At 37.9% G+C, this 22,564-nt stretch overlaps 1 protein-coding gene across 1 annotated transcript in view; it reads right to left on the bottom strand.

The window, feature by feature from the left end:
* Positions 1–6,021: 6,021 nt before the first annotated feature.
* wdhd1 (WD repeat and HMG-box DNA binding protein 1) overlaps positions 6,022–22,564 on the bottom strand; it is a 64,727-nt gene continuing 48,184 nt past the window's right edge. Inside the window, exons 20-27 of the mRNA XM_060828431.1 lie at positions 21,269–21,474; positions 19,970–20,127; positions 18,249–18,305; positions 17,816–17,859; positions 13,211–13,384; positions 12,238–12,362; positions 11,787–11,925; positions 6,022–6,922 (exon numbers count right to left, since the gene is read on the bottom strand). Of these exons, the coding sequence (XP_060684414.1) occupies positions 6,707–6,922; positions 11,787–11,925; positions 12,238–12,362; positions 13,211–13,384; positions 17,816–17,859; positions 18,249–18,305; positions 19,970–20,127; positions 21,269–21,474 (1,119 nt within the window). The 3' untranslated portion in view covers positions 6,022–6,706. The remainder of the gene's footprint in view (positions 6,923–11,786; positions 11,926–12,237; positions 12,363–13,210; positions 13,385–17,815; positions 17,860–18,248; positions 18,306–19,969; positions 20,128–21,268; positions 21,475–22,564) is intronic.

Here is a 22,564-nt window from a genome sequence, read left to right as displayed (position 1 = left end):
ACCTGCTTGGAGATCTGCTAAATATGGCATCTCACAACCAGTCTTATACAGATCAAAAACTTTGATACAGCTGCTATGTTAACTTCAACAAATCATTTTTTCCACAAAGGAAGGTCAATAATGTTGGAATTCTTCATGGTGTCCTTCCAGTTTCATGCTTTTCTCAGAAGCTTTGAATTCCCACATCTTTAGTAGAAGCCATTATGTTGTCTAAGTATCAATCAAGTATTAATTAAGTGTGTATCGATGTGGTTGATCTAAGTTAACACATCAGTCCGTTTGCCTACATTGAATCAACAAGGAATGGGATGACCTTCAAGAGCCACTTTACAGGTTTCTGTGTCCATTTTTACAGATTTTTAAAAAACAACATAGATAATAAGTCACTTGTGACAAATCATATAATTTAAGTAACTCATTTTGAGGGATCCAAGATTTTAAATCCAGAGTATTTAATTAGTTGGTGTAAAAATATAGATTTCCCTCTTTGCAGTTTTATGTTTCTATCTTAACTATTTACCATGTCACTTATCTCAGTGTCATCACCAGATTTGAGTCTGTGAACTGATACTGCATCATCTAAGTCATTCACGAATATAGTAATTAGTTCAATCCAGTAGTTTATACTTTACCCATCAGTCTCTTAAGTGAGATAATCAAATAGACATGGAAATCCATATTTATAAGATCTATAGATGCTCATTGCTCAATACCTCAGTCAGCTCTTCAAAAACTTTAATCAGGTTCTTTTTACCATGACCGTTTCGATCTAAATCTACTTCATCAATTGAAAGCCATAGCTATAGTACACATGCTAAGGAATTTGTTACATTTACTCACTAGTATCCCCCCATGGCTTATGTAGCTGTACAAGAAAAAAAAGTATAAAGCAAAATAATGAGAAAATATGGCTGTATTGTTTATTCGTGCAAGTCAGCATTCTCATTGCTTCCAGATGGTTCAATAATATAAAGGAGGATAGTAAAAGTTTTTTTAGGTATGTGAAAGGCAAAAAAAATGGTTAAGACTAAAATTGGGCCCTTGAAGACAGAAACAGGGGAATAAAGAAATGGCAGAAGAATTGAATTGGTACTTCAGATCTGTGTTCACTGGGGAAGACACAAGTAATCTCCCTGAGGTAACAATGGCTGAAGGACCTGAACTGAAGGGGATTTATATTTGCCAGGAATTGGTGTTCAGAGACTGTTAGGTCTGAAGGTTGATAAGTCCCGGGGCCTGATGGTCTACATCCCAGGGTACTGAAGGAGGTGGCTCGAGAAATCGTGGATGTGTTGGTGATTATTTTCGATAGATTCGGGATCAGTTCCTGCGGATTGGAGGGTGGCTAATGTTGTACCACTTTTTAAGAAAGATGGGAGAGAGAAAGCAGGAAATTATAGACCAGTTAGTTTGACCTCAGTGATGGGAAAGATGCTGGAGTCTATTATAAAGGATGAAATTACAACACATCTGGATATTAGTAACAGGATAGGTCAGAGTCGGCATGGATTTATGAAGAGGAAATCATGCTTGACTAATCTTCTGGAGTTTTTTGAGGATGTAACTCTGAAGATGGACGAGGGAGATCCAGTAGATGTAGTGTACCTGGACATTCAGAAAGCTTTTGATAAAGTTCCACATAGGAGGTTAGTGAGCAAACTTAGGGCGCATGGTATTGGGGGCAAAGTACTAACTTGGATTGAAAGTTGGTTGGCTGATAGGAAACAGAGTCCGTGATAAACGGCTCCATTTCGGAATGGCAGGCAGTGACCAGTGGGGTACCGCAGGGATCTGTACTGGGACCGCAGCTTTTTACAATATATATTAATGATATAGAAGATGGTATTAGTAATAACATTAGCAAATTTGCTGATGACACGAAGCTGGGTGGCAGGGTGAAATGTGATGATATTAGGAGATTACAGGGTGACCTGGACAAGTTAGGTGAGTGGGCAAATGCATGGCAGATGCAGTTTAATGTGGATAAATGTATGGTTATCCACTTTGGTGGCAAGAACAGGAAGGCAGATTACTACCTAAATGGAATCAATTTAGGTAAAGGGACAGTACAGAGAGATCTGGGTGTTCTTGTACACCAGTCAATGAAGGTAATCATGCAGGTAGAGCAGGGAGTGAAGGCGGCTAATAGCATGCTGGCCTTCATAACAAGAGGGATTGAGTATAGAAGCAAAGAGGTTCTTCTGCAGCTGTACAGGGCAGTACCTGGAGTACTGTGTGCAGTTCTGGTCTCCAAATTTGAGGAAAGACATTCTGGCTATTGAGGGAGTGCAGCGTAGGTTCACGAGGTCAATTCCTGAAATGGCGGGACTACCTTACACTGAAAGGCTGGAGCGACTGGACTTGTATACCCTTGAGTTTAGAAGACTGAGAGGGAATCTGATTGAGACATATTATTATTAAAGGATTGGAGGCAGGAATCATATTTCCGCTGATGGATGAGTGCCAAACCAGAGGACACAGCTTAAAAATACATGGTAGACCATTTATGACAGAGTTGAGGAGAAACCTCTTCACCCAGAGAGTGGTGGCTGTGTGGAATGCTTGGCCCCAGAGGGCAGTGGAGGCCCAGTCTCTGGATTCATTTAAGAAAGAGTTGGATAGAGCTCTCAAGGATTATGAGATAAGGCAGGAACAGGATACTGATTAAGGATGATCAGCCATGATCATATTGAATGGTGGTGCAGACTCGATGGGCAGAATGGCCTACTCCTGCACCTATTGTCTAATAACAAATCACACTGAATCTTGGAGAAATGTAAACATAATTTGTCATTATTTACAGGATATGCCACATTGAGCCAATGATGTCACAATGATGAAAACCGTATGTTTTTCACCATTGAACAAGACGATAAGCACAGTCTTCATATTTTCAAACTAATGCCATTATGGAGATGTCACATGAAAACAAGCAAGAAAAAGTGACATGTATATATCCAGAACATGAGATGAGTAGATCAGTTCCCACTAACATCTAACTTTGGCCCTCCAGGTGTTCCAAAAATCTGATGAGGTTATTACAGACAACAGTTTCGATTTTCCATCCAACTTTCCCAATTCTCATAAAGCAATAGATAACACAAATTAAAGCTGGATGAATACACAAAAGATATTACCTTCTCCCAAGTATTCACAATAAAAAACCATAAGCAAAGGACTTCTCCAAGTAGTTAATCAAATTGAAGTATATTGAAACACAGGGAATGGAAGTTCAATTGAAGTTGGTAGTTCCAGCAAGAGTCCTAACCAACTTAACATAAACATGTCCAGCTAAGACAGACCAACCAATAGGTGTGAACAGTAAAAATAACTGCATAAGTGAGAAGTAATTATCTTATTGTACATTGCTGCGGCCAGACCATATATCATGCTCATTTCTCCTCATTGAGGGGGTGAACTACTACTTCATCTACAGTACAGCCACAAAATCAGCCAAATGCCTCAAAATGCAAAATTTTCCTGTCCATAGAAAGGAGGGCACATTTAATTTGGCCAAATATAGCTCTATGAGCTGCTTAACCACAAGCAAAGCAATAACGGGTACGATCAGACGTAATACCAAGTGGCACTTACTAATTAACCTGGCCTCTGATACAGTTTAGATTTTGCAAGGACCACTCTGTTCCACACCTCATGCAGTCTTAGTTCCAACATAAAAGAGCTGATTTCCAGTGGAGAGGTGAGATGGAGTAACCTTGACATCAAGCCGCCATTTGTTAGAGTGTGACATCAAGGAGCCCTAGTAATATTTAAGTCAATGGCTTATCAGAGGCAGGACGCTCCATTGGTTGGAGTTATACCTAGCATAAAGGAAGATGACTCTGGTTACTGGAGAACAATCATGAAGCCTAACTACAGGGATTCCTCTGGGTCAAACACCTTACCTGTTTTAGTAGTGGCCTTCCCTTCATTGTATGAAACCCCAGGTGGAGATGTTCACTGATGATTGCGCATTGTTCAGTTTCATTTCTCAGATAATGAAGCAGTTTATGCTCACATGTAACAAGACCTGAACATGATATATGGTCTGGCCACAGCAATGTACAATAAGATAATTACTTCTCACTTATGCAGTTATTTTTACTGTTCACACCTATTGGTTGGTCTGTCTTAGCTGGACATCTGTGGGCTACTAAATGGCAAGTAGCATTCATGCCAAGCAAGCTGATGCACCTCCATTTTGGGTTCAATGACATTATTACTGGTAAATCCCCCACTATCTGCATTCTGGGTCAGTCATATAAATACAATAGCTAGGAAAGCAAGCCAGAACCTTGGGATTATGACTCACTTTCTGCATCATAAATCTTGTCCACCACAAACAAGGCACAAATCAGGATATAATGGAATAGTTTCCACTTAATTGTATGAAGTGTGGCTCCAATAACACTCAAGTAGCTCAGTCATCCAATACAATACAGCCTGCTTGACTGGCATCATATCCACCATCTTAAACATTCAATCCTTTCACCTCATGCAGGTTCAGTGTACATCAGTTACAACTAGACAGACAGGAGCAATTCACCAAGGCTTCTTCACTAGCATCTTTCAAACGTGTGACCTCTGAAATCCAAAGTCAAATGCAAAGCCATGAATTTAAGTTTTGTTTTGAAAGGTAAAAATGTTAGACAGAAATAAGTGCACAGGAACTTTCAAAGAACATTTATAAATCTCAACTGTTATAATTGTTATTTTGTAGTGCCAGAAATTTGTTTGCATTCAGTTTTGCCAAGTGAAGATTGGTGTGTTAAAGCTTCCCATATAAATATACATTATGTTCAGTTTTATCCAAAAATGTTGCATAACAAAGCACTCACTTAATACCTTACTGTCACTGCCAAAGACAAAGCTCAGAACTCTATGTTTTCATCTTTTATATGCATATTGGGTTCCAACTATTCTAACTTTAGGGGAGGCAATGACCTAGTGGTATTATCAGAAGACTATTAATCCAGAAACTCAGCGAATATTCTGAGGACCTACATTCAAATCCTTGCCACGGCAGATGGTGGTATTTGAAGTCATTACAAAAGAAATTGCAATTAAGAATCTATTGATAACCATGACGCCACTGGCGGTACAGTGGCTCAGTGGTTAGCACTGCTGCCTCACAGCACAAGCAACTGGGTTCGATTCCAGCCTCGGGCGACTGACTGTGCGGAGTTTGCACATTCTCCGTGTCTGCGTGGGTTTCCTCCAGGTACTCCGGTTTCCTCCCACAGTGCAAAAGATGTGCAGGTGAATTGGCCATGCTAAATTGCCCATAGTAATAGGTGCGTTAGTCAGGGGGAAATAAAGGGAAATGAGTCTGGGTGGGTTACTCTTCGGAGGGCTAGTGTGGACTTGCTGGGCTTAAGGGCTTGATTCGACACTGTAAGGACTCTATGAAAGCTCAATGAAAAATGCCACTGTCAATTGTTGGCAAAATCCATCTGGCTCACTAATTCCCTTCTGGGCAGGAAATCTGCCACCCTCAACTGGTCTGCATGTGACTCCAGACCCTTAGATTGCATTTTCAACTATCCTCTGAAGTGAACTGAGCCACTCAGTTAGTGCAGCTTGGGACAGGCAATAAATGCTGGCCAACCAGCAATACCCATGTCTCACGAGTGAATAGAAAAACTCAAGCATTAAGGGATCTGTCTGCATACAGCTTTATTGTTTCATTATATGATGAAACTTGATTATTTAAAGATAACCTATTCTACCACAGTTATCATTTAATGTTAATTATTTTGTTACATATAGGATTATCTATATTTTTTTAGGAAATTAAGGTATCAATTTATAAATCCAGAGAAAACCATAAGTCAAGACGAAATGATGGAGAACCAAAATAATGATTCAGGTCCAAACTGAACCTTTGCCATCTTTCTATTTTTCAGTCTGATACGTTTTCATTTTAACACACTGTACTATTCTTCAAACCTTATAAGAAATCAATGAGAAATACAAATACTGTACCAAAAGAGATCCAGTTTAATTCCTATAAAAACACACATTTAAAATTCATACTTAAAAAAAGAAAACTTTTGCTAAACGAAAGCTAGTATCTTGCCATAAGTATACATTATCATATAATTATAAAACACTGAAATCTGTGAAGATTTCGACCTACCTTTCTTTGCAAGTGGATGAATAACTGGAAATAACTAAACTAATTAATTGCAATGCCAAGGGCAACAGGTTTTTCAAAATTATATTCCACTGAATTCATAATTTATCTGTACATTCCCATTAAAGTCTCCAGAGTTCACCTTATTACAATTCACTACTGTTAAACTTCTCAGGTTATGATTTACAACAAAAATGTTGTCTTGGTGCACATTAATTTGATTTATCGATATTGCCATTCTATCCACGACCTGCACTTCCACTCTCCACTATACACCATTGCAGTAAAATACTACAGATAACACAACCAGCTACTCGGCCTTGGCCAATCATACCTAAAAGCGAGACTTGTAATTTAAAGAAAACGTTTTTGTTCTACTCAAGATCATTTTTGGCTGAACTAGAAAAATCACTGTACAGGATGAACACAATGGACGAATTGCGTCCTTAATGTTAACTATAAAAAAATATACAGTCTTGTTTTGTCTAAACTATATAACTATTGACAAATCAATAAATGTGGTAGAAATATTAAAATGTTCAAACTGTGGTCAAGTAATATGCAGAAATGCTACTCCTTTTTGAAGGCAAAGGCAGCCAATCTTGAATTAGTGGATACATGCTGTTGTTTCTGTTTTTTTGCCAAGCTTCCAGGTTCTTCAGAGTTTTCATCTTTGCTTTCCAGGTTATCTTCATGAAGCTCTTCCACACGCTTGCGTTTTTGAGCATCCTCTGCATCAGGCATATTGTCAATGCTTCCGCTTCTTTTAGCTTTCTCCGTCCAGGCCTGGAAATAACATCACCAGAAGAATAATTTAAATCTGCACTGCTAGGTGGCCAAGCAATTTGGTCATCATTCAACACTATACTGAAGCCAATCAAAAAAGCTTCCACTCTACTTAAAAGGGCCATATGCAATTTAACTTCATGCACGAGGGTTATAAACTATGCAGCCATTCCTGGTTACACTAGAAAGAGTGAAAGGCCACACTGAAAGGCATTAAAATATATCTAATTAGTGGCTTAGCACTCAAAGTCCTCAGACATTCTTCCCTCCTACATGTTGGACCAGGCAGCTGGAAAGATTAGGGATAAACATGACCAAAAAAATTATGTCGGAGGAGACAGACGTAGCCTGTCACATAAGCTGGAGGCCTAGGTTGGAGTAAATATGATGTAGGTAAAAATTTAAACTAATTGTGAGGAATGGATTGGGATGGAGTGAGGGGCATCCAAAAAGTTTTTTTAAAAAAAGAGGAAAGCCAATAGGATTTATTACGGATATTTTTATGTTTTAGATAAGAATTCTGTCATCAAATTCATGTACTGTTAGAAAACAAATTCCGCTAAATGTCATAATATCGCAGCTATTGCAGAGACCACAACTAGAGTAATACTAGGAGCAAAATATCCCAGTCAATAAAAAAAATCAGCATCGAGAGGATATGGGGAAGACATACACTAACTATAGAAGCAAGGGATCTTAGTGAAAGTATTATACGTAGGGTAAAAGAATAGCGAAGGATACATGGCTTTAATAGGAATTATTTACACACCTCATGATAGTAATGATGTGGTGGTGGGGTGAAGGAATTATCACTAAGACAAGCAGGCAGAACAAGTGAACAAATAGAGTATTGAATTTTGGTTTGTGACTTGTCCATCTGTCATTCCAAACCAAGCCTTTAAATTAAAAACCTCGAGGAGAAATCAATTAATCCCAATAAACTTCAGTGGAACCGTTACAGAGTAAAACTACAGGCAAAAAGAGGAAGCAACTGACTAAGTATGGACTTAGGGAGTTCTGGTAACACTGACATAAATGGGAATTGGGGGCAAACTTCCACCAGCATAAAAAGGACAAACTACAAAGGCTGTGATTTTTAGAGAGCAATATTTCGACCTCAGGACATGCTTACAGGAATTTCTTAGTTAAAAATCACACCACACTAGGTTATAGTCCAACAGGTTTATTTGAAAGCACTGGCTTTTGGAGTGCTGCTCCTTCATCAGGTGATTGTTGAGAATAAGATCGTAAGACAGAATTTATAGCAAAGGTTTAGTGTGATGTAACTGAAATTATATATTGAAAAAGACTTTAATTGTTTCTTTCATATGTAAATTGCAAACCTTTTTTAAAAATTTACATTCTCAAGTGCATTTTAACAATAGGTGCCATGTCAGCCCAGATAAGGTATTGAAGATGTGAGGTGCCCTGTGTGAGACTGTCTATGCCACAATGGTCAGACTGAGTTTAAGCTAAAGAACGGATTTACAGAATCTTACATAGATTCATGCAGTTTTTGAGCAAAGTTAATTCTGCAAATACAAATTCACCCCACAAACTTATGTGTGTGTGTGGTGGTGATGGTGGTGGTGGGGGAGAACACCACAGAACAAACAACAGACAGGAATGTTCCCTTCCAGTCAGAGGACACTTCAGCGGTCCGGCTCATTCAACCTCAGACCTTTGGGTGACCATCCTCTAAGGTGGATTTCGGGACAGGCAACAACGAGAAGTGGCCGAGCAGAGGCTGATAACTAAGTTCAGTACCCATGGGGATGGCCTCAACAGGGACCTTGGGTACGTGTCACACTACAGGTGACCCCCATTGGACCACACACACACAGACCCCCTCTCATACACTCCCACACACACCCTGTCACAGACTTAAACCCCTTTACACTCACACACACACATACCCTCTCACAGACACTCAAACCACCCCCTCCCCACCCCCAACAATAACTTTTGCTATAAATTCTGTGTTCGTACAATCTTATTCTCCACAATCACCTGATGAAGGAGCAGCACTCCAAAAGCTCGTACTTCCAAATAAACCTGTTGGACTATAACCTGGTGTTGTGTGATTTTTAACTTTGTACACTCAAGTCCAACACCAGCGCCTCCAAATTAGGTATTTCTTAGGATAGTGTCCTAGGCTCAAACATCATCTGTTTTATCAATGATCTTCCTTTGTCCTTAAGGTCACAAATGGTGACACTCGCTGATGACTACAGCAACTCCAGTATCGAAGCAGTCTTTATCCACACCCAGCAAAACCGGGACAATATTTAGATTAGATTAGAATCCCTACAGAGTGGAAACAGGCCCAACAAGTCCACACCGATCCTGCGAAGAACAACCCACCCTCCTCTGACTAATGCACCTAATACAATGGCTTACAAGTGTCAAGTAAAATTCATGCCACAAAATGCCAGACCACAGCCATCAAGAGAGAAGAGACAAGGAAGAACCACTTATTGACATTCAATGGCAATTCAACATTGAATTCCTGAATGAAAGTTAACTGGATGAGCCAGGCAAATAAAGTGACTGTTAGAGCCATTTGGAAACTGGGAATTCTGTGATAAGTGACTCACTTCATCTCTTTCCAAAGACAATCCACCACCTACAAAGCACAAGTGAAGAGTGTGATGGAATACTTTCCACTTGCCTGCAACTCCGAAACACTCAAGAGGCTTAAAACCATCCAGGACACAGCAGCCTATTTGATCAACACCTCACCTATCACCTTCAACATTCATTCCATACCACTGGCACACAGTGATGCAGACACTTGCTAAAGCTCCTTTAACAGTACCTTCAAAAAACACAACCTTTATCACCCAGAAGAACAAGGGTTTCAGATGCCACCTGCAACTGTGGGAACAGATTCAAAATCAGCCATAGCTCATGAGGAGCTGTACGCATCTCTGCTCACTGCAATGCTGCAGATAAATATTTGTTTTAACATTAGTTTAACAAATGGAGAAAATAACAATTTTTTTTCTCCATATGACATGAACATTGCCAGCAAGCCCAGCATTTATTTCCATCTCAAATGAGTTAAGAATCAACCATTTTGCTGTGGGTCTGCAGTCACATGTAGGCCAGACCAGATCAGGATGGCAGATTTCCATCCCTAGAAGACATTAATGAACCAGATGGATTTTTCCAAAAGTCGACAATGGGTTCATGGTCATCATTAGACTCTTACTTCCAGATTTTATGGAGTTCAAATTACAGTATCTGCCTTGGCACTATTTGAAACTGGGGCCCTAGAACATTACCTGGGTCTCTGGATTAACACTTTAGCGATAATACCACGAGGCCATTGCCCCCTCCCTTCGACATTTAAGTCAAGATACTTTTTATTGAATTCAAATTCCACCATGTGCCATCCAGGATTTGAACCTGCATCCCCAGACCTTCGCTGAGGTTCTGGATTAATAATTGCACGATAATATCACCCGTTGATGCCCGTTGCTAAATGCTCTTGGAAAGGTTTCACTTCTTGAACCACAGCAATCCCTGAGTTGCAAGTACATCCACAACACTATTCGGGAGGGAGTCCCAGGTTTTTGACTTGGCAACATTGAAGCAAAATTTAAAATTTCCTTATCTATGGTTCTATCCCAAGACGTGATGGAACAAGTATGTCTCTGTCAGACTTGTCCAAAGATTCTGCATAGTTAAAGAGAAAATTTTAAAGGGGTGCCCTTGCAGCTACAGTGTAAAACTTACATTCTATATTTTCCTTTACACTTTTCCTTCATGTAAATGTTTTGAGTCATATTCAGTTCTTCTTTGGCAGAAAAAAAATCACTAGGTCTAATTGCAGAATTTCTGCAAATGTTGAATGACCTAGGTTTGGTCACTAATTTATTTTTTTTTCTTTTTCAGATAGCTGATTCCCAAAAACTAAAAACAGCTGCACTGAAAATGTCATTACTCCATTATCAGAAGCAAATAAAAATCAAATATGAAACATCCAGTTGGGTGGTCCCCCTCGACCTCTGACTCAGCTTCAATTGGAATTCCTCATCCACTACTTTAAGACTTCACCTCAGATTAATTTCAAATTCAAAGCACAAACACTGCAGTGAAATTTCATATTTTACTCTCCAATGTTGTCCTCCAATTAAGTAAACCTAAACAGATGTGTTTCTGCACCTGTCAATCCTGCTTAAATAACAGGTCACAAAGAAACAAAATCAATACTACTAAATTTACATAGATATGATTCCTCAGCAACAGCCACTTCAAATCTATTCAGTTGTACTTTGTTTTGTAGTCTATGAGCAGTACAATCAAAATCAAGTAGCGCTGGTGCTGACACTGTTTCCAATTCGATTTCTGCTAGACTTCCCAGTATTGATGAAAATAAATCTCGGCAGTGCACGTACCTTAAAACACCTATATAGATTTGTTTTTTTTAATCAATTTAACATTATTGAAACCTGTAGGTTTTTAAAATTAGATATTCGTGATAAATGTGGGATTGTTGTTATGCACCAGTTTTACTACATGAATCTGTTCAGATTCAAATATCTATTCAATATATTAAACAAATACTTGTAGAATAGGTGCATTCTCTTACATTATACTCAACCAATGCAAAGGAACTGAATGGAAAACTATATAACTACAACAGTAGGATGTGTCCAAGGTATGACTACAAATATTTTACCAAGCATCTACTTTCATTTGAAAGCAAATGAAATAGGTTGACTGGTTAATAATTATTATTTGAAGAAATCAAATGTTTGCAAATTAAGCAATTATTAAAATCAGACAGAAATTTTCAAAAAACAAAAACTAACATATTAAAAAGGCTAAAAACTATTCCAGGCCTGAATTTTCATACCTTCCTCTCCTCAGTTGACAGAACACGGAATCTGTTCATGCCTTCCTTAATTATTTCTTCTTCTGATAAACCTGGACTTTCAGCAACAATATCCTCTCGACTTTCTTCCAACCAGAGTTGGAAACCTGTCTTCTTAGGCCTTTTTACAAAGAAAAAACATTATTATTGTATTTGAACAGCTATTGTTTACTAATCACATTAAATTGTTAGAAATTCTAATACAATACTGATTTTGGAGATAATAGGTTAAGCTTCAAAGTAGAATCTGTATGGTGACTAACTGGAAACACATTGAATCTTGTAATCACTATTTTCCAACAAACAAGTCAGTAAATAACACTTTCTTGAAAGAAACTCTGTGATGGTTTCTGACACAAATTGCTAGATTTCCAGTAGCATTAAAGATTATCTAAAGTGCACATCCATTGTGTATAATTTTAAAAGCACTCACTTCTTGTTTTCTGTGTTGTTGTTGTCAGGGATGATTGATTGTATAGAAGGAGCCTCAATTGCTTTTTCTTCCACAGTTTTACTGCTGAATTTAGAAATGGCGGGCTGGAACAGTGTAGCTTGGGTCTTGTAAAGAAAATAGGTAAAATAAGACGCCAAACTAAAGATTAACAGCCTGAATATTGTAACAGAAATTGTGGTCTTTTTGTCAGGCAGTTCATCAGTTTTGGAGTGACTGCAGAAGAGCGTAGGACTGGCTCAATCCTTACACAAATTAATTATAGAAATCATGAACTCTAATGTAATTATCACCACATGGGAGTTTTAAAAGGTCAAGTTTTTTTTTTATTTCTACATCTTATCTTGCAATGTAAGTGTTGCAAAACACCCGAATCTATTTTTAAAAAGAACTAGCTTTGTGAATAAATGCTTACAAAAAAATGTTCAATGTTTAAAAAATGGTTAGGTAATATATCTGAAGTTAAATGAAAAAAATAGCACACAGGACTTTTTTTTTCCTTTAATCTCTCTTGATATTGATATACAAATTTTAAATATTCTCCCATCAACTTTATTTGAGTATTTGTTCCACAAGCTTTTACAAATGTCTGATATCAAAAAGGTATTTTCACATTTGAGCAGAGGCAGCAAGTTAAAGGCTGCATACGCAGTTAGATCCTGATGCAATGTCTACATGTAATTTTCTAAAGAGATGCTGAAGATTGTTGGGGTTTTACAGGATGTGATAACTCCCAACAGAACTACAGAGAACAGCAGTAGGAACATGTCAACGATCACTTGGGCAGTGAACAACCAATACATCACAAAACAGAGGATAAATCAGGATTTTTTTTGGCCTGCACAGCTCAATTCCATACTAGGTTTTACACCCAACTGGTGCAACAATCATGCACTTAAAAAAAAAACAACGTAGTTCCTGATTCTAATAAAGCAAATTCTGAAAATGCTTTTACCTGTTTGGCTTTTGGTTTTGAGACCAGAGGTTTCAGAAGCAGTGATTTCTCATTACTTGCAGATTGGCTGTTGGTACTTGAAGCTTTCTTATTAATTTTCGCCATGCTATCTAGAATATTGGTGTTACGCGCATGATTTCCAACCAATGCAGGGGATATTCCACCAGATGTTACCTGAAAAGGAGAAAACATTTTGGCTGAGTAAATAAAATGCTATATTAACATTTACAAAAGTAAAGGCTCAGGGATGTCGGAAATTTGAAATGAAAACAGAAAATCCTGGAATCCTCAGGTTTGGTAGCTTCTGTGGAGAGAGAAACAGGGTTAGGTTTTGAGGTCTATGTCTTTTCACAAAAACAGAGGAAAGGTGAGGACAGAAATGTCAATTCTGTTCTTCTTTCCACAGAAGCAACCAAACCTGCTGATTTTATTACTGTTAGACAGAATAAAACAAAGCATAGTGGAACTTACACATAAAGTGGTAAGACAACACGTGAACAGAGCTCGGAATGAGTTTCTTGTGCAACATTTTGTTAATCAGGCAATCCAGAGTAAAAATAATTAATTCATGGAGAGCTAGCTTCAATGGGGTAAGAACAGAAACAAAAATTGTAGGTGAACAATGGCTACATTCAGAGGAAGACATGGTTTGGGTGCATACAAAAGTACACACCCTCAAAATGGAAAGGCAGGATAAACAGGTCTAGAGCTTCCTGGATAAAAAAAAAGAGATACAAATAAAGGTAAGTGTACTTTTGACAATTCTTGGGGAGAGAATATAACTAAGAACCAAGAGGTTCCAGAGGAGAGTTGAAAAAGCATATTTGAAAAGTAAAATGGCATTATGAGAAAAGACAGGCATCCAATACAAAAGGGAGCCACAAAGAGTTCTCTATGAACATTAAAGGCAAACGGCATGGCTTAAGAGTTAAATGAATAATTTGGATCCATCTGCCAAGTGAACAGATGCTGCCTCTTGGTGACAAGAGAAAGTCACTAGAAGGGCTCAAAATTAACCAGAAGGAAGTATTGCAATGTGCAATAAAGGAAGTTTAATAAATGATCGGAGTAAAAAAAACCCACTTAGTTAACAGTGATTATAATATGGTAGAATTTAACTTTCAGTTTGAGTGTGAGAAAATTGGGCGTGAATAAAAGATGGTTGAGAAACAATAGCAGTTCGTGGTTCACAGCAAAGATCTATCCCAGTGAAGAACAAGGACTGTAGAAAGGAGATAAATCGATCACAGTTAATCAGTAAGTTAAGGAGGTTATCAAATTGAAAGGAAAAAAACATAATGGGACAAAGATTAGTGGTAAAACAAAGTTTGCAAAAGTTTTAATATCCAATAAAAGATTACAAAAGATGATGGAGAAAATAAACTATATCAGCGACCTTGCAGGTAACATACAAATGGACAAGAGCTTCCTTAGGTATATATAAAAAGCAAAAAAAAAGTGGTTACAGTGAACATAAACCCCTTATTGAATGCAGCTAGGGAAATAATGGACAGCCAGGAAATAGTGGAATAAAGGTTTTGCATCTTCATAGTAAAGGACACAAATAGAAATCCAAAAGTACTAAATAATCAAGTGCTAAAGCAGCCAGGTAATAAATGTCATAACAAACCACTAGAGAAGAAACAGTAGGAAAACTAATGGGCTAAATGCCAACAAGTTCCCTAAACCCAAAGGGTTGCAACCTAGGGTTTTAAAAAGAAGCAGCTCAGAGATAATGGATGCACAGAATCCCTAGATTCTGGGAAATCACCAGCGAAGTGGAAAATGGCATTGGACATCCTTCAAGAGGGAAGGAGCCAAAACAGGTAACTATAGGTCTGTTGACATCTGTTGTTGGGAAAGCAAAACAATTTATTATAAAGAATACAAAGTAAAGCATGCAGTAGTAGCTAATCAAGCAGAGTTTACATAGCTTCATGAAGGCAAAATCAAGTGTGTCAAATGTATTAACAAGGTGAATAGATAAAGTGGAACCAGTAGATTTATCGTATTTGGGGATTTCCAAAAGATATCTGATAAGGGACTGTACATAAGGCTACTTAATAAGACAAGCTGTCAGTGTTTGGAGTAGTATAAGCACTGATAGACAATTGGCTACCTAATAGGAGTGACAGATTTGGGATTGGAGGGCATTTTCAGGTTGGCAACCTAAAACTATTGGAGTACCATAGGTTACTTACAATGCTACAATTATTTACAATGTATTTTATCGACTTGGACAAGAGAAGCAGAAGTTTACAGATGTCAAGAATAGGTGGCTGCAGAGGAAGGTCATTAAGTATTGTCATGGCTGAGATAGAAAGCTAATTAGCAAGAGATCAAGGGTTATGGAGGTAAAGCAGGAATGTGAATTTGAGGTTTATCAGTTCAGCCATGTCTCTCAGTGAATGGCTTCCTTCTGCTTCAATGTCATATGGTTGGATAGTCTATGGGTGATAAGGCAGCGAGACCAGATGAGAAGCAAATAAGGAAGTGAAATGGTCATAATCTTTCAGTCTTCCCTTGGCTCGGAGTGTACAAGAGGTTTGGAAAATTTAAGACATTTTGCCCTTGTTTAAAGTAGAATAAGTTCAGCAATTACAGACTAATCAAAGTAAATTCACTGTTATGGAAGCTTCTACAATTATTCGGGATTGATTTAGTAGCCTCATGGAAAAAGCTGATTTCTATTGTGAAAATCAGTGGGAATTTCTAAAAGAAAAGTCATATTTAGCTAACTTGGATTTTTAAAAAACAAATTAACAGAAAGCTGTTAATGTTCAGTGAGCTAATGTTGTTGATATGGTGTATGTGGATTTATTAAAAAATTATAGATTTATGAGAGAAGTTTAGTTCATGGGACAAAAGGGAAATAAGCAATGTGGATACGAACTTAGCTGAGCAATAGGGAACAGAGGGTAATGGACACTTTTTTTTGGCTGATGTAAGGTTTGTTTTGGAGATCCCAACTGGTCAGCACTGGGGCTTTGCTTTTCTTGATACATAGTAATCTAATGAGCCACAAGGTCAAAGCATATGGATAATTTGAAACACAGTAAACTATGTGTTGCTGGAAAAGCGCAGCATCAAAGGAGCAGGAGAATCGACATTTCGGGCATAAGCTCTTCTTCAGACTTATGAGAGACATTTCGGTATATAGATGCATAGATCATTATGAGGGGCATGGACAGGATGGACATTTTCCTCTTGATGGATGGATCAAAGACCAAGGGCATAGATTCAAGGTAAGAGACAGGACGTTTAAAGGGATGAGAAGAATTTTTTCTCCCCACTTGTAGGCAGTGACTTTCAGATTCTTGCCACCCTCTAAGGATGGTAGAAGCAGAAACCCTCATAATATTTAAGAAGTACCTAAATGTATATTTGCAATGCCAATGTACACAGTTTATGGGCCAAGTGCTGGAAAACGGAATTAGAATAGTTAGGTGATTGTTTTTGGCTGGCACAGATTTGATGGGCCAAAGGGCTTTAACTGACCTGCAGACCTCTATAACCCTGTCACTGAAGGTGGCAGGACAATTGGAGAGAACAGTCAATAAAGCATATAGTACCCTGGGATATATTAACATAGGCATGAAGTATAAGGAGCAAAACGTTCATGCTGAATTATAAAAGACACTTGTTAAACCTCAGTTGGAGTAGTGTGCCACACGGGATTATGAACCCATTGGAATGTCAAGAGTGATTTTACAAGAATGGTTCCAGGGATGAAAAATTCCATTTAGGAAGATAAATCAGACAGCTTAGAATTATTTATTTTGGAGAGAGGGTTGAAGAGAAGTGCTGAGAGGTCACGTGGGGGTAAACACAGAGAAACTGCTCCCACTAATAAAAGGATCAAGAACAGAGAGGATATAGATTGAGAGATTTGCAAATGAGATGGTTCAGATCTGCCTAGATGTCAATGGGGGTGGGGAGGAGAAGATCTGATAGGCTGTTGGTGCGTGTTCAAACTTCTGTATTTTCTGCCTGATGGAAGAGGTAGAGGGTATTACCAGGGTGGGAAAAGACTTTGATGATGTTGGTTGCATTTCTGTGGCAACAACAATGTAAATGGATTCCAGAAGTGGGAGGTGGGCCTCTGTGCTGGCTCCCAGCCATGGGTGCGCAAGCAGGTATCCCACTTGGAATATAACTCCAGGAGTATAAACCAAGACCATACAGTGAGGACAAGTTGTTGGAGAAAGGAAAAGTAAAGGGAAGGGAAGAGTTCTCAGCAGAAGGCTGTTCACAGAAAAATTATTCTACTAAATTTCCAATGAGAAACAAAGTATGAAATATTTGGGCTTCGGTAATGAACTGTTGAGGACCTAAGATGAATATCACTGCAGCTTGTTATTTCTCTTCTCCCTTTCTGTTAGAGAGAAGCTTCCTTTAAAAACAAAAAGAGCCTTTTTGCTTTATTTTCGAGAAGGTCAAATTGAGTTGTGTGACCAAAGCCGTACATTAAATCAAATTACTTTGTGGATATCAAATTGTTTTCTTCTAAAACCAATGCGTAAATAATTAATAGTTCAGTTCACAGGACAGATAAAACTTCATAATCACAAAAAAAGTTTTAAGTACTGTATGATCATTTCTTACCTTAAATGGATTGGCACGTGCAAGCATACTGTTTGTAAGAGTTACTATTGACAAGAAAGTTATAAAATCAGAATCTGTATCATAAATCCAATACTAGTTTTCAATTTCACTAATACTGTTCCATTCTAAAATTTATATCAATGATTTTATGATACAATCATTTTGGCAGTGACACATTTAAAAGGAAGCAATCCTGAATTAAGCATCTACTTTCAGTTTGTGATTAACATAATTTTCACAATTAGACAACCAGCCAGCTGATTCAATGCAAATGCCTATGATATAATATGCATAGTTGTGCAAACGTGTTAAAATGCCAATATGTTGGCTTTTAAATGAAGACTAAAGTCAGTATATTATTTTATCACCTTTAAATAGACAACAAAGTAACATGCATAATTAATATACACTAATGGCAAACTATTCTCAGTACCTGATTTTGGAATTATTCGTTCCACAGGACCAAGATTTTTACTAAATGGATTTAACCCTGCAGGACAGAAGAACAGTTTTCAATAAGTAATCAACACAACAAAGTGGTTTTCTGCATATGTTTGCTTCAAACACCAGCACAAAAACAAACATAAAAAGTTACTTTTGGAAAATGTAAGAAATTACACATCAGTATTTACTTGTACAAATATTTTCTTCTATTTACTTACTTCAAAGTTCTGAATACGGATATAAAATGGATCAGGATTTGCTAAGCAGGAAGACAGAAAGAGTGTCGGAGTTTTTTTGAAGAAGTAACAAAGAGGATTGATGAGGGCAGAGCGGTAGATGTGATCTATATGAACTTCAGTAAGGGGTTTGACAAGGCTCCCCCTGGGAGACTGGTTAGCAAGGTTAGAGATCACAGAATACAGGGAGAAGTAGCCATTTGGATACAGAATTGGCTCAAAAGGTAGAAGATAGAGGGTGGTGGAGGGGTGTTTTTCAGACTGGAGGCCTGTGACCAGTGGAGTGCCACAAGGATCGGTGCTGGGCCCTCTACTTTTTGTCATTTACATAAATGATTTGGATGTGAGCATAAGAGGTACAGTTAGTAAGTTTGCAGATGACACCAAAATTGGAGGTGTAGTGGACAGTGAAGAGGGTTACCTCCGATTACAACAGGATCTTGACCAGATGGGCCAAACGGCCAAAAAGTGGCAGATGGAGTTAAATTCAGATAATTGCGAAATGCTGCATTTTCGGAAAGCAAATCTCAGTAGGACTTATACACTTACCATTAAGTAAGGTCCTAGGGAGTGTTGCTGAACAAAAAGTGCAGGTTCATAGCTCCTTGAAAGTGGAGTCGCAAGTAGATAGGATCGTGAAGGCGGCATTTGGTATGCTTTCTTTTATTGGTCAGAGTATTGAGTACAGGAGTTGGAAGGTCTTGTTGTGGCTGGACAGGACATTGATTAGGCCCACTGTTGGAATATTGCATACAATTCTGGTCTCCTTCCTATAGGAAAGGTGTTATGAAACTTGAAAGGGTTCAGAAAAGATTTAGAAGGATATTGCCAGAGTTGGAGGATTTGAGTTACAAGGAGAGGCTGAACAGGCTGGGGCTATTTTCCCTGGAGGGTCAGAGGTTGAGGGGTGACCTTATAGAGGTTTACAAAATCATGAGGGGCATGGATAGGGTAAATGGACAAACTCTTTTCCCTGGGGTCAGGGAGTCCAGAACTAGAGGACATAAAAGTTTAGGGCGAGAGGGGAAAGATATAAAACAGACCTAAGGGGCGACGTTTTCACACAGAGTGTGGTACGTGTATGGAATGAACTACCAGAGGAAGTGGTGGAGGCTGGTACAATTGCAACATTTAAAAGGCATTTGGATGGGTATATGAATAGGAAGGGTTTGGAGGGATATGGGCCAGGTGCTGGCAGGTGAGACTAGGTTGGGTTGGGGATATCTGGTCGGCATAGACGGGTTGGACCAAAGGGTCTGTTTCCGTGCTGTACATCTCTATGACTCTATGAAGACATGCAGCCACAGGAACTGAAGCACAATTTTTGTTTTGTTCAAGTCTTGTTCAAATAATTTCATATCAGAGCAATGAAAAAAAATCTGGTCTCATAATTAGTTTGGACTTCTAAATATGCTAAACATGTAAAAAGTCATCGAAAATAAATTTAGAAAGTGGAATATCTAGCCAAACTTACTTCTCTTTGCAAGAACTGTTTCCTCAGGATCCAATTCATTGTTACCATCTCCTTCTGCATTATTCTGAACATCTTCCTCACTTCCTTCTTCCTTTTCAATGGAGTTTTGAGCTGGAGGTTGCACATGTGAACTCCATTTGGTCACTGTGCTTCGATAGCTGCTTGAGAAAGACAGTTTCAATAACCAGCAAAATTTAGACCACTAATATTTACATCTTGAAATAATTAAACAAGCCTACTTTTGTGCACAAAGTTTTAGTGCAAATGCAAAAAAATGTGGCAGTTGGATTCTGAAGTTACTTGCAACTTCTTCATTTGGTTGCAATTAGTTGAAAGCAACATGAAATTGTTAAATGCTCATTAAACTCATTTGATCAACTGTGTAATTTATTGGATTTAAGATCAAATAAAAAGTGTAAGAAGTCCAAATTCTAAAGTGCCATTTTATTCCTAGAGGTTTTCCCACTCAAATTCAGTTCATGTTTCAGAGGAGGATATTGAATCCAGTGTCATGGACACTGAAGTGATTTTCAAAATAAACCACAGAATCCCGAGATTTCAATCTCTCCACAAAAGTGTTCAACACAAAGTATCTGACCAATAAAATTAAAAATTTCAGAAAGGAAAGGATAAAATGTAGTCCTTTTTTCAACTGTTGCACATTTGTAGGAATAAGTGATGAAACAACAAAATAGCATTGAGACATGCTTATGAACACCAAAATCAATTATAACAGAACTACTGAGAAATATGAAACTTAAACAGGCATGAACACCTGATCACAAATTTTGGTGAGATGTTTCAAAGTGCAAAATGCTGATTAAATGGTATGGGGAAGCTGAAATACCTTCAAGGTATTCACATGAAGTAAAATCACAACTACGAATCTTCTGGTTCGAAATATATCAGATTGAACCACAGTACAACCTGAAGCATACCACAAGCAATCCCCTGTTTTGTGTCATGCATGCAGTTTTGTTTTCATATCATGCAAACAAGTTACATGGTCTTGAGAAAAACATGATCTCAGTGGATAGAATTATTTGAATTCTGGAAATATATTTTCAAATAGCTCATGATTAAATGGAAATATAGGTAATAATGAGTTAATAGGTATAATCCACAAAGTACCAAAGGCATCTATCCCCACTAGTTTTAGACAACAGATATATAATTTGATGGGCACCCCTCTACATCAAGTGCAGAGTAAGAAGACAGGCCTCCACGAATTACCACTGCAAGTGGGAGTGACAGTCAACTGAGTCAAACTGCAATAACAAATTAACAAAAAAGCAATACCTCGCCTTTGGATCAGCTTGAAAGTCATCTTCATCTTGTACTGTCAATAATGCTGTAGCTTTCTCCTGTGCCAAGTTGCTAAGGCGCTGGGCAAGAGTTAGATGTTTTGAACGTGAAGCATACTTGATAGCCAAATTTAAGACGTTCTGAGTCATAAATTCAGTGAGTTCTTCACAACGGAATTCACGTTCGGCCTTGCACGACAGCTAAATGACAAACAGAATGTTAGCTTTCTTTCCAATTGAGCTTCAACGAAAATGTGATGATAATGCTCATTTAATAAGTCTTGTTATAAAAATTAATTCAAAAATATTTTTTAAAGTTTAACAATGCACACTATAATAATGTAAATAAATGCAAGGACTTTCTAGACAAAACAATAAGCTATATACATTGGCAATCTGAGCTAAAGAAATTCTCATGAATATTCAACAGTTCCAGCAAACATTTTGGACTTTTTTAGCTAATGAACTTGTGACAAAACATTCTGAGCACGTTTCTAACAATCATTATTTTTATTTCAGCACGCTCTGGAAAAACTGGCTTCCACACACAATCATATGTCACTTCTAGCAAACGTAGGTGAATTATGAATATGACTAATAACCTTCGTTCAGTTGTAAGTGTAGCTAATAGTGCCCTCAAGATTGTCCAGCAAGTACTTCCTAATCTTGGCTTCACAAGCATGGGCTAGCTGAACACAGCTCTGCTGACTACAAACAACTTAAGGAACCTGGTGCTCTGCCTAGCACATTTTGTGTATGAATTTCAGTGTTGGTGCAATGCCAGTTACACAAGTCATATATCTCAATGACTGGATGATCAAATCAAACATCATGAAATTTAAGACCTGATGATGCACTACATATGTATTGTAGTAAACAGGAGCATGTAATGATAATCACAGATTGTCCCCAGTGCATTATGCAACAGTAAATGAATGGCTTTAATTCTCCAGAAAGCTGTTCCATTTACCACCTGCATATGTAATGGAAGTTTCCGTTTCGAGAAGACTAAATATTAAAGGTAAAAATATTAAGAAGAACCAAAGCATTGCTTTAATATTAAGAGTGTCAATGTATATTCTGCAGTTGTCAGATAAACACAAATTTTGATTTAACTAGCTAAATCAGCAGCTCAAATGTTGCATTGTTTAAAGAAAAGCAATAGGATGTTCAAATGATATACAGCCTACCCAGTTGAGTATGCTGGCAGCATGTTAGCAACACCAGTGTACATTTGAAATGTAATTGCACTCACAACCCCTTACTTTGTCTCTCTCTTCAAAGACAGGAA

Source organism: Hemiscyllium ocellatum, chromosome 8 (genome assembly GCF_020745735.1).
Source record: "Hemiscyllium ocellatum isolate sHemOce1 chromosome 8, sHemOce1.pat.X.cur, whole genome shotgun sequence".
Lineage (NCBI taxonomy): Eukaryota > Metazoa > Chordata > Chondrichthyes > Orectolobiformes > Hemiscylliidae > Hemiscyllium > Hemiscyllium ocellatum.
This window is presented reverse-complemented; position numbering and strand designations above follow the sequence as displayed.